This window comes from Alligator mississippiensis, chromosome 11 (genome assembly GCF_030867095.1).
Source record: "Alligator mississippiensis isolate rAllMis1 chromosome 11, rAllMis1, whole genome shotgun sequence".
Classification (NCBI taxonomy): Eukaryota; Metazoa; Chordata; order Crocodylia; family Alligatoridae; genus Alligator; species Alligator mississippiensis.
The window spans coordinates 20799593-20813094 of NC_081834.1; the positions used below are offsets into that span (position 1 = coordinate 20799593).

Below are 13502 nucleotides of genomic sequence, written 5' to 3' on the forward strand. Positions count from 1 at the left end.
ATTAATCATTTAGATTCATTACAGCAAAAGTTCTTACCAGCAAAGAGGGCAACGTTGGTTTGTCTGGCATCGAATGGGCACCTTGCCAAACCGCTAATTTCCTCTCCGTCATACTCTAAGGTATTCAGCTAGAGAAGACAAATAAATCGTTCAGCATGTGATTGCCATTCTAGATATCAGTATTATGGGATACTACTACTACTTTGACATACACCTTGATTTTGCATGTTGCTTTTTTTTCATATTTATTCTCATTGTTCATACCTTTGAAAGAAAGAAGTACTTTGCAAAGGCACAGTGAAAACCTTAATCATCACTATAAAATTATTTTGCAAGCTAACAATAATACAAATCACGGTGTATTATTTAATGAGCTTACCCGATAGTATCTGCACATAGGATTAAATGCATTTGTTCCACAGACAAACACCATCTCATCATTCCTGGGAACAAAGACTTTAATAAAGTTATGGCATTCATCCTGAAAAGAGAGTAAGTTATATTAACAACAGATTTCCCATGTGCAATTAATGTTGTTATTGTTTTTGCTAGTATGTATATGGTAAGCATACTTTGTGTTTGCCTTTCATGGCACAGTTCTCTCTGTCCTGCTGCCTGGATCTCCATGTCAATTTCTGTTTAAATAAAATAAAAATATAGTTCATTTTTTATATTGAAAACTCCTTTAAAAACATGTTTTTCTGCACTGGCTCACCTTGCTTGGAGTAACTTCTGCTTTTGGAACTTCATTTAAGTTTACAGTATAAACTTGATCTCTATTGGAAACAAGGGAATAAGACACATCAGATGCTTGCATAAATATGCTGGACTTTTGGGGGTTTTTTATCAGTATATTTTTAGGATATTTGCTACACAAAGTGCATGTATTGAAGCACTTATGGATTTTTCTGGGCTCAACAAAGCAGGGCTAACATGGAGTACTTTGGGGTTCTTTCCAAATGATGGGGTTTTTAGCTAGAATTTGCATTTTTCAGCTCCTGTACATTACAAAGCACAGCCTAGATTGCAAATATGCAAATGTTTTGAACTGTTTTCCTACAGCCCTGCTATGTCATTCCAAGCTTTGACATGATCAGAAGTTTTCATCATGACTGTAATGTATACGGTGGAAAACAGAATTAGAGCACTGGGCTTACTATATGTGCAGTAACCACAGCCCTCACTCCTATCTGGACATTCACTGGACACACATATTGTATATTTCTCTAGGAGGCTTTCCCCAACTTATTTCTAATTTTCACTATATCCTGCACTTTTTAAAATGAATTGCACACATTAGTGCAAAACCAGGAAAGAAAAGAATTTTAATCTAATAAACTGACTAAAGGAAAATTACCTGCCAGCGATATAAAGTGTGTCTCGAATCTTCAACATCAGTTGAAAGTCCAGCCTGTGTTGAGATTCATTGCCTGAAGGGCGTCCTCTAAATACTGGATATTGCCTTGAATCTGCAAGTGAAAATGGGCTACACCATCACTCAGGATTATAGAGCTAAAGAATCAATATACAGCATTGATTAGCTGTATATACTAGGTGTAGAAGGGTTTAAACTAAATTCCTTGAGTAATGTCTTGAATATAAATGAATGAAAGATGGCCAATGTCAGCAAATGCTCTTTTTACAGAAGTTATTGCTTTATTTCTGATTGCTTTTTAAAAATGATTAAGCGGTCTACTCAAGACAAAGAGCCAGTAAATAAATTTGAATTTAAAGGGAAAAATCATTTTCACTTGTCAACAAAAAAACCTGCTCTTAAACAATTTTCTAGTATTTAAAGTAATTTGCAAATGACTTACAATGGTAGTCAACAACATTAACAGGGTCCTCATCTTCAGGAAAGCTGACAGCCAGGGATTGGGATACAGTCAATAGCATCATGCAGACACAAAGCAAGAGGACCCTCATGGCTGGTGAAAAACAGCACCACCCTCTTGGTAATCCTATTTAACTACCTGTAAAAGACAAACACGTTGATGAGATTTGGGTCCTAAAGCATGATAAAAGCAATTTCTTATCATACATACATATATACATATATATATAAATTATGTATATATTTAATATTGGCAGTAATGGTGTAAATTAGCTTTTATGTATATATTGATGAAAAACTGCTATGCGACCGTCCTGATTAAAGCTCTTCTGAAATGTAGTGATGGTTGCTAATATTTATAGGCATTTCAGGGCTAACTGACTACTGCCGTCCTGACTAAATGACAAGAAACACAACTAGAACATGCAGGCTGCTGACTTAGCAAGAATATTGTTAAAGTTAGGCTTAGAATTCTAATTAAACTGTAATTTCTATCTCTTCCCTCTGTCACCAGATGTCATCCAATAAAACCCTTCCCCACAAACTATCTAAATTTACCCACAAAAGTCAAGACACGTACACACAAAACGCCCATGCTGCTTTCCAGCTTTAAGCCTGGTTTTTGGCTGAGCCATCATAATACTGTACTACCAAGAAAGCAAATACTGGCTGCCTTGCCTTTTGAGTGGTAACGTACAGGTGTGTAAGATGCAGCCCTTTCTGGTTTGGTAGGTTTTATCATCACTGTGCATATCCTTTTCATGGGTGGGAAATGCAAGATGCAGAGCAATGGCGAATCAAGCCCTAAGAGGATGCTTTCCCCCCAGTTATGCAAATAATTACCTGACACTGGTAATTATGAAGGGCCTGTTGTTCTAAAGTACTCTACAGGTTGTATAGTATGTGCTAGGTCACTACGCACACTATGCAAATGGAGCAGTATCACTATACAGCAATACTTTCAAGGGAGAAAGTGAAAGGTTACTTTTCCAATTGAAACCACAAGGGTATTTTAGCAAACGTAATGCAACTACTCAAGTTGCAATTTGGGCAGGATGCAAGAAAACGTTTCTCAAAGTTAAATGGGATCTTTAATGACCACAAGTGGTTTGGGCATGAAGTTTATTTCTCATTAGAAACTTGGCAGCTATAATACCGTACCCTCATTGCACCTTCTGGAGGCATTTGTTCCATTTTGACTTACAGGTCAGATGAGGCTCTGTATTGACTAAGTCATAAACACTGCGTTCTGCAGTTATTAAACTATTTGTCTTAGGAAAATAAAACAAATCTTCCCATTCCTAATATTTCTGAGATCTGCAATCAGTCACGTATACAAGTCCATATTTGTTATCAGCACATGGTTTAGACCCTGACAAAGCAAAGTATTTAAACAATTATTTCTAATATTTTGCATACCCAATAAAAATGTTTCTAAATGTTACTGCAAGCAGAAGTGTTGCTACCAGAGTGAAAAGCTAGACTCAGTTACTGATCCTAGCATTGATTCTGTGCTAGGACTCTCCACTGCATACAGCTGTCAACCTGTGTATGCTCAGGCTAGACTTCGGTGAGACCAACCTCAGTGGAAACAGAATTTGGCAACGGCGCGCATGTGCAAGTTCCTATTCATTAAAGACTGACCTGAAAAAGATGCATTTTTAACTGTTAATGATGTTTCTGCATCTCAAGTCCACCAGTCCATAACTGATGGGTTGCACTCATAGCCAAGATTGATGAGCAGTAGTGGCTAATAGACACTAATGATTCCTGGCACTTTCCCTCTGCTCTTCCTTGTCCTGACACAGCCTCCTCAGCTGAAGCATCTAGCATTAAATTGCTAATGAATAAACTTAAACAAACTGGAATTAATAATGTTAGTCAAGTTAGTCCTTCCTTGTTCAAGTCCACAGCAGAGTGGAACGTTACATGCTGTGGCTCCTGGGTGCAGAAAATGGTTAAAAATTCTTTCTACAACCCTAACTGTGGAACTTACAGGCTCCAAATACTAAAACTATTATTCAGGCTAGGGAAGAGGCACCGAAGATCTTAAGAGCACTGGTCCAGCACAGCAGATGTAACTAAGTGTTTTCTGGTAAAGTTCCCTGTAAACCTCCTCCTCTTCAGTTACTGGCTGTCTAGGAAGAGGCGTGGGGGTAAGGGATAAGACCATTCATTCTAACTGACCAAGAAGCATTCTTGGCATGGTAGGATTTTAAACGATACTACGGGGATCAGGAGATGTTGCTTATCAAACAGCGGACATTGTAATGTAGGGACATTTTGTTCCCTTCCATGAAATAAACACCGGCCAAGGTTTCAGAAGGCATTTTCTGGGATCGAGGGAATATTATGCACAGGAAGGACCAAAACAGCATTTGAATAAAGTTCACATGAAACTAAGTATATCCTCAATCACAAAGAGAGGGCCTGTCTCAAATACTTCCTTCTTGCTTCTGAACCAATTTTAAAAAATGGCAGCAAAGAACAAAGGGAAATTAAATCGCACGAGACAAAATTATGGTTACCCCCCTCCTCTACCCCCAAAAAACAAAAGACCTGATCAAAGGAAAAGTGCCCCCCTCCCAAATAATGGGGGCTTCTCAGATTCAAGTCCCAGGAGGTGCAGTGCTAAAGTACAGCGTGTCACAGAATATAAAATAAGTGGGTGAGTTTCCACAAAGAAATTTTCTAGGGCTGACACCAACACAGCTGCATTTAAATCTTATTTCAAAACAATTTGTTCCAAGGTTAACTTCGTGAACTTAAAAGAGGTAGGAATTGTTATGTCTGATGATCCCTTTTAACCAAACTTCACCTTTCACGAGCCTCTATCAGAGGAAATGTCTACATCAGTGTGAAGGACAGATCTTTGTGATGAAGAAGCAGAAGATCGGATAGGGAGAGGTGTACAGGGTCAGGAAGCCATGCCTTGTGATTTAAGACATAGTGATTCTTTTATTATACTGCATGTTAAACGTGCTGGAAGAAAATTTATATCAACTCCTGTTTCCAGTCTGTGTAGGAAGACAAAGGCAGATGCATTGTGAAGGCTTTAGGATCTACTGACTCCACTGCCTGGAGGTTTGGACAAAAACAGACAGAGAACAGGTCCGCCAAGAGAAAATCTAACTTGAAGAATAGCCTGTTCTTAGATTGAATGGAAAACTGACTCAATCAGGCCCTCTGACAGCACCACCTTTGACAGCCAGGTGTATACTTCTGTTGCACATAGATACGCTTGTGTAAAATAGACGTAATTCTTGCCTCATTCAACTGTGTTAATGGAGGGTGCTACCTGGGACTATACAAATGACAATACTGAAGTATCTGTTTGGACCAGAAAGGCCTGATTATAAATTGTTGGAAATATCTGCCCAGAGGAAAATTTAGAAAACAATTGTGCTCCCTGGTCTGATATTTTCAGCCAGGCTTCATACTAGCCTTTGATTAATTTTGCCTGCAAACTGCAGTACCAGCACTTTTGCTCCCATAATTTATTACAGTTGCAAATTTTGGTAGTTAAAATACTATTATCCCCGTTTCACAGATGGGAGCTGAGGCATAGACAGATTAAGGTAGGCCCAACATCTGTAAAAGGGGACACATTTTCAAAAGAGCTGTGCAGCCAGCATACCCCTTTGAAGACATTGAATGTTGCTGTGTTTTAAGGCTGCGTTTCCAATAGCTGAGGTGACTTGGCCAAGGTCACCCAGAAAGTGCCTTGAAAAGCTGGGACTGAACAGAGCTCTTTTGGATGCCAGTCCCAGGTCTTTACAAAATGGTACAAAAATACAACTGCAGTTCTTCATTGGCACAAAACTGCAGTTGTAAAAAAAAGAGGCCAGCTTGGATGGAAATCAGTCAGCCACAGAGTACTGGGCTGACTAGGTAAGAAAAGCGGGAAGTTACTCCAAATCATTAATTGGCTATTTGTGGCTAGGGATGGTCAATCGACATGGTTCTCGATTCCTGATCAGAGGGCACTAAAGAAGCAGAATAACATTTTCCTTTAAAAATACAAGCCAGACTTCAAACAGTCTCACTTAAAAGGGAAAAAGGCTAGTGTTTCCTAGTCATTAATCTACTCCAAATTTTGTCAACTTATGTGTGACACTCCATCAATCATCTTTCCATGCTCCACCATGTAAAGGAGGTGGGGGAAGGGAAAGGACACTCAGCCAACTGTAGACAAGCAATAAATAAAATAGCTTAAACCCAAACTGATGGAAAACATTGTTTCCACTAAAAATCATACCCAAAGCATTTTATGCTATAAACATTTCATAAATTACTAAGCACAATATGGAACATAGTATTTCTAAAGAGCAATGCAAGACATGATAGAAAGAAAATATCCCAGACTAACAAAGCTCATAAGCAGATAAAACACTATTAATCATGAGAAGGGGAATGAACCCAGTTAATAAAAACATGGAAGCAAATGAATTGTCTTAAATGAGGTATTGCCAAACATTACCAACTTATTTCTATAGTAGCCACAGGGCAAAGGCAGCAGATGAAGAAAAAGGATTTATTTTGGGAAATGGTGCATCTTGGAAGAATATAGCATGTACACAGGTGAATCCCTATGTGGGCAAAATAACATGGCCTACATATTACTGTGGGGTCAAAAAATCATAACTAACTACTTCTAAGATGGCAGAAGGCAGGGCAAGGTGGCACCTTAAAGACTAACTCATTCGTAAAGGTGTAAGCTTGCGTAGGCAGCAGCCTGCTTATCAGCTGCTATAAACCAGAGGATCATAGAGAAGTAGGACCTCCAGTGGTCACCTAGTCCAACTCTGCCCCATCCACCCCCGGCCAACTGCAATGGACTTGCAGGGTAGGGACAGATGTTCAAAAAGCCCGAGCCTGAATTGATTCAATCTTTGCAGCACTGGCGATGCGCAGGGGGTGCATGTGCATCCCCTGAGATCCGCCGTGCACCCCCTGGAAGCACCAGCAATGAAACCAAAAGTGCCACCAGAAGTGCACTTCTGGTTTCGCTGGTTTTGTTGCTGGCCTGGTGATCGGCTGCTGGGGAACGCCCGCCCCCCCGTTCAGCAATGGGCCACTGGGGGCCCCACCCCGGTTGGCAATCTGGTGCCCCCCCAGACTTGGAAGGCACCAGCCGCTCATGCTTTGCAGGTTAGTGTAAGCATCCCTCCCTACCCTTCCACCGGGAAGCTGAGCTGGGGGGGAGGGCACACGGCCAGGCCCCAGCAGGCCTAAGTATGACTGAGGAGAGGTTTTAAACCCCCACCTTGGCCTGCAGGATCCAGAGGGTGGGGGAAGAGGGAGTGTGGCCAGTCAGGGTCATGGTCAGATGCCCATGGCGGGGGAGAAGGAGGAGGGAGAGATCCCTGCCTGCTACAGCTGCTCCCTGACAGCCAGGAGCAATCCAGGCACACAGATCCTCTGCCTGGCCCCAGAGGGGGACTCTTCCTTCTCCTCCTCCTCCTCTTCCCCCACCACTGTGGGGTGGGGAGGGAGGCTCTGTACGGTGCTGCCTGGCCCCAGAGGGGAACTCTTCCCCCTCCTCCTTCCCTCCCTGCCCCCACTGTTGCTTCAGCAGCTCCCTCCCTGCCCCCGCCGTTGCCTCAGGCCGGGATGTGTCTGGCCATGTCCCTGCCCTTGCTCTGGCTAGAGAGCAGAGCGGCGGGGCCAGCCCTGCTCTCTGGAGCACAGCCCAGCCTAGCCTATTGCAGCAGAGCATGCTGGGATGCTGGAGGATTCTGGTTTAACTTTAACCAGGAAGGGGTCTGGGACAGAATTTGCATAAACTGGTTTGAACCAAATCAGTTAAGTCTCATTCACTCAGTTAAGTCTACATTCAACCAGGTATATCTCAAACTGGGTTCAGCCATTTTTCAAACTGGTTCATGTGCACTGAACATCTGTTCTGCTACAGGTTTAAACCAGTTTCTGATCATTTAAACCGGTTTATGTGCAACTTCTGTCCCTAACCACAGGTGGCAGGGATACTAAATAGAAAGGAAGAAAGTCATTTACATACAAAGGCTAGGGACCAGGAGATGAAAGGGCAGAGGGAGGGGGCACACCTATTTCTATTTTTACAGAGGAATTTGAGTCATTACAGGGATTGTGTGAAGTGGCACCTGTAATAGCTAGGTATCAGGCACAATGACCCCGAAGGTCCATGCAAGTCCTATGTTTCCGGCTGATTTTCTGCAGCATGGAGGTGCATGTTTCTGCGAATGCACTTTTTTGTGAAAATTTAAGCTTTTAATGACTGCCCTCCAGTACTAACATGAGTACAAAGGTTTGTTTGCTGGAGATTTTTTTTTCTCTGACTGCTGGCTTATGGATGGTCTGCTGGGGTTTTTTTTTTTTGGCTCCTCATTCAAAAGTGGGAAGATACCTTTGCTAAAAGCCACCAAATGCCTAATGGATTATTCTTCTGCCACTTCCATGTGACATCAGCATAGTAGTCACTAAGCATCTCTGAATTTCCTATAGAGGGGACCAGTTATTCTCTGAAAAACTACTAATGAAATCTGGTCTCAGTGACATTACTTGTAGTTTTATATTTGACTCTAATGGATATAAGGCTTTACACTCTATGTATGCTTGGTCAGCTGATAAAAAATAGCCTCAAGTGGGAGGTGGAGTGACTCAAAAGATTCAGACCCTAACAGCTGAAGTCAATCACATGAAAATATATGGTCTTGTTTCAATACTTGCCATGCAATTCAATACTTCCCTGTAGTCATATATACCTGGGCAGCGTGGATTCATACCATGCACAAATGTGAAGAACCAAATAACCCAAGGCTTACATATGTAAGGCAGGACAACACACCCATTTATATATTCTAAATCAGAACATAAAAGCAGCAAAGGCCAATGACCCAAGCCCAGAACTGATTACGCTATTGTGGGGTGGTGTTCCAATTTCTTTCTGTCTTACCAGTTTCCCATGTGGTGAAATGGGGGTGAGATGCTTACAACCTGGAAGCAGTACTTAATAGATGCAAAGCTCTTTCATATATAGGTATCTGTAAATAGCACTAATTTAGTGATCAAGGTCTCATATTCCAACCTATGCCAGGACCACACATAATTTTTGAGCTGGTATGTTAGTCATGGGCATGTTATTTTTTTTTTACTGGTAGAGTTATAAATATACAACCCTTTGCCTGAATACACTTGTACTTGTATACAGATGCCTTAAACTGGTATACTGTATTTCCCTTTTTCTGTGGGAATAAGATTTTACCAGTGTAGAACTTGTGTCCAGGAAAAAAAAACCCTATTCATTTGCTTTATGGTATTTCTTTTAATGTGTGTGTTCCTTTAAAGACAAGTTCAGTAACATTGCTAAACATGCTGGGAAATGCTTGGCACAGTGTATTTGATTTATATTTAATTCACAATCTTGGCAACATGAATTTTGGAGCTGTGACATTAGATTATTTTTGGCTAATTATCAAATAAACAACGGGAAAGGAAAATATTCTGTACCTTTTGGTTACAATAATATGCAAATTGTAATTATTCCCCATTTAAAGAGCTTACTTGAAGATTACATAAACACATCAGTCATATAACAAACTGAAGAAAATATGTTTATAAACTATATATACACACATATCTATATAGTATATATACACATAAAACAGTATATAAACATATTTTCTTCAGTTCATTATACACACACATATATATATATATCTATATATTTATAGATATATCTATGTATGTATGTATGCCTTTCCTAAACTGTACCCTACAGTATCCAGATAGTTTTACATCTTACAGTGACAATTTTTTTAAAGCCCAGCTCTGGAGAAATGTAGACTATTTGGAGCCATGATATTAATTGTTTATGGAAGTGCAAATAACTAGTATGTCACTTTAAGACGCTGCTTGCCTTGTTTAAAGGAATCTGCATTAACACCTTTTGATCGGCATCTAAGTAAAAAAAATTGTTTAATATTAAAGTGATGAAACCCTACTACTGAATATCACAGCTTTGATCTTAATTGGCTTATGGTAGTGCTAGTTACACTTCAGTTGTTTGCAGGCTCTAAGCATTACAGAGAGCGCAGCCCCCTTACTCTAGAACAAGCTGACAGAATGCTTGCAAAATGGATAGGATGACTTTTAATGATGCAAATGCTTAGTGGTTGATTAGGCACACTTTGAGGACTGAATTCTCTTGTGATCAAGGATTTACTCAAACACAAGGTAGTTTCAGCAGGAGATGAAATAAGATGTAGGCCAAAAATAAATGATTACTTCAGCTATATTTTTAAGCTAATGTTGAACAGCTAATGGGAGTTCATTTTCTGTCTTTGCCAGGCTAACACAAAAGTCCTCCAGCTGAAAGCAAACTTTGTTTTTAGCCCATATCTACTGTCAAATCTGTCCTCTGTTCTACATAGCTCCTGTGGGACATGCTCCCTTTGAAAGTTTGCCAGGGCCTCAGCCTGGTGACAAAGTGCAAACTACATTTATTTATGCAGTTTCCTGATTAACCACTTTACCAAGCCTACATTTTAGAGAGTTAAGCTGCTTGTGTTGAGGTGAGACTCTTCCATGATCTGCTGTTGTTACAGTGCTCACAGATGGCAGCCTAAGAATCAAAAAAGGAGTTCAGTGCTAGATGGGGGTTTTTTAGTGTTCAAGAAAAGTGCCAGATTGCTAGCCCTTGAAGCTCTCAGGTCTCCATTTATTCCCAGAACAGGTGCAGCCTAAATAATAGCTTTGACATAGTGCCCTGACCCTGACCTGCAAAGACCAATGCTCCCTCCAAGAGAATAGTTTGGGGTCTCTAAAGACACAGGTATATCTTCCTTTCTTTTTCTTGTGAGCTCATTAGCATGCTTCACTGGGACCCATTAGCAATTAACTCTTCTGTGCCCATTTGTTAAATGTATGGATACCATTTGGTGTGAACTTTCTTTTAGACTAAAATCTAAAGAGGGACTTTCTGAACTGCATCAATGAAGATCCAGATATCAGTATTATTAGACTCAGGCTTGAATAAAATTTAAGGAATATGTTAAAAAACGTAAGGCTAAAGGGCGCTAGTACTTTGCACTGGTGGAGACTTACGAAGGTGAAAGAGGATTTAGCTCTGGAACTGCAATTTCTGGTGCACCCACAGAGTTTTGATTCTCTGTAGCCATACACTTCCCTGCTGCACATGCTCAGTAGGCTGCATTCTGCCTTCAGAGGTGCTTAGGGCTGTGGCATAAATCCCTCAAACACCTTGACCAGCAGTTTAATGCTGCAGGGTCTCCTACTTTCTAGCCCAGTAGCCAAAGCATTTGCCTGTGAAACAGGAGACTTAGGCTCTACACCCTGCCTCACCTGCATCATTTGCTTTTAAGCAAAGTTTCTAACCAGTAGGCCACAGGCAGGTAATACCCGGAGCACTCTTCAGAACCCTCCCACTTCATCTTGAAGTTGGCCCACTGTACAGCTGGCAGGAAAGATATGTCGAGCTAGGACAAGCTAGGCAGAGCATGGGTGACTGAACGAGATAGAGTAGTGAAGAAGAAGGCTTTGGGTTCTGGTCCTGAATGGGATAGAAACTCTCACTGCTGTATCTGCATTTTTATCCACAGCCTTCTCCAGCCCTCCCTTAAAGTCCACTGGGCAGCTAGAAGAGGAACATATGTGGTGACAGAAAAGTAGCAGTCTTAGGTAGGTTGGCTCAGCAAAATGTAGTTTGCCTTGACAAAGAATGGTTGCACTTTTTTATCCAGTATTAAATGCAAGGTGCAGTGGTCCTACTTCAATAGGAGAGTTCTCTGAGTGATGTTTAGCCCATAAACTGGTATTTAGTGCACTTCGGTGAAAAGCATAAGATGCAGGGTCAAGCCTTCTCTGGTGAGCAAAGTCTGCGTCCCTTGGCTATTGGGCTGAAAGGTCATAGACCCTACTCCATCCTACTTCCTGCAGGTACACAGAGAAAGCAGTGCTAGTCCACCACAGGTGGAAAAAGAATTTGAACTGTGCCGAAGTGTCAAAAGTTGCCATTATGTGGCTATGTAAATGCTATTTAGGTGTGTGAAGGTGAATTACTATTTAGCCCTTAATTTCAAATGTGAAGGGGTGGCACAGTTGAACTGGATAACTGTTCTCACTGAAGACTTGTAGCACATGATTTAAATTGCAGCACCACCACTCTTTTCAACATGCAGAAAAGGATATAATGTCAGTCTAAGTCACAAGTTACACAGCTATGGGCCATGCTATAACCAATTCTAAATAGCATGTGAGTTTGCACAAGCTCTACTATTTCTCCGCAGTGGGCAAAAATTATATTTGACCTAAACAGTATTCCCTAGAACTCCTACTAAAAGCAGACATGCTATCCAGGCAACTCTTGGATTAGTGTGTGAGGTAGAAGCCAGTGAGGGTAGTAAGTGGGCTGTTCTGAAAGAGAAAGGAGGTTGGACAGGGAGCACCTTGGCAAGTGGCATAGGTGGACAGTGAGGAACTGTGTGCTGCGGAGGGGGTGCACAGCTGCTGCCTATCAGGCAGTGACCCAGACACAATAGCTCTGAGTCCATCAATATCTCTGTCTTGTACTGCTTGTCCAAGAAGTAGGATGGTGGCGGTGATGCTGGATAGAAGGTGACTTTCTGGGCACACGGATCTTGGGTACAATGGCTGCCGGGGTTGCAATTAAGTGAATGCTTGAAAAAAGTAAGGGAGAGGAGGGACTGATAGTTGGTAAAAACAGGTCAAAACATTTTAAGTACCTCAGGACTACTATTAGCAATATATACAATTAAGACTGAGTATTTTTCAGCCAGTATCAGAATTCATACAAACTTTTGCTAGTACTTATGAAAGTGGGTGAACAAGAGGTTTTTTTAAACAAACATGCTTTTGGCCTTTTGTATGGACAAGTCAGCTGCGTGATCAGCTAACGACCTATGTGGCTGCAAAACATGCATTCTGCTACTTTGGTGGGAAAGTTGAGTATATGTACAAATGCAGGCCGGAAACGGGAAGCCTGGGCTAAAAGTTAACTTTAATTTTATCACTCATCTGGCTAAATGTTAAAGATTAACTATGGTGGTGCAAGAATGTATTATGAAATGTGGCTTTTTGCTGGAGAAGAGACAGCAGTGAAAGTTCTGTTCTGAAAGGTTTTTGACACATTTGAATGATTGTTTTATCCTGTTCTTTTATTTACTATAAAACTTCAGCATGCACTAATGTACTATGTGACGTCTTGTATTCTCATTTGAGAAGTAGTACAGAAAAACACGGAAACTGGATGAAAGCAAACCAATTTTCTAACGTATTGTACAACTGTTTTGCAGCACCGCCTTGAAGCATAAAGTCTCTTACATTTTTTTTAAATTGCCTAATCAAATGCAGACTCTGTTCCAGTCACGCTAAATTTTCACATAATGGCAGAAAAACATTTTTTCAAGCCCAGCACTGAACATTTGGATCACATTATTACATTTGCTGCTTTTGTAGTTCATGCATGTACATTTGTAAATGTATCATATACACACATGCACGTCTGTTTGGAGCTGGGGGATCTGCTCTTGTGCTGTGACGCACTTGAGGAGTATCCCTGATGCAACAGGCCACCTATGGGTGTTGCAACTGGCTCTGGTCACTGCTCTACCATGAGGCTTTACTGAGAGCAGGTGAGGTTTCGAAGATA

General features: G+C 41.0%; 1 protein-coding gene across 15 annotated transcripts in view; it reads right to left on the reverse strand.

Moving 5' to 3' along the window:
* The window catches only part of SEMA6D (semaphorin 6D), a 352602-nt gene that overhangs the window by 12732 nt on the left and 326368 nt on the right, over positions 1-13502 (reverse strand). For 14 of the 15 annotated variants that reach the window (XM_059714662.1, XM_019477621.2, XM_059714661.1 and 11 more), the window contains 6 exons: positions 1818-1973; positions 1358-1469; positions 716-776; positions 573-635; positions 380-481; positions 38-128 (listed from right to left, as the gene is read on the reverse strand). In XM_059714662.1, coding sequence (XP_059570645.1) covers positions 38-128; positions 380-481; positions 573-635; positions 716-776; positions 1358-1469; positions 1818-1926 — 538 coding nt within the window. In that variant the 5' untranslated portion in view covers positions 1927-1973. Of the gene's footprint in view, positions 1-37; positions 129-379; positions 482-572; positions 636-715; positions 777-1357; positions 1470-1817; positions 1974-13502 lie in introns of those variants that run through there. The other variant, XM_059714669.1, reaches the window with a different exon arrangement.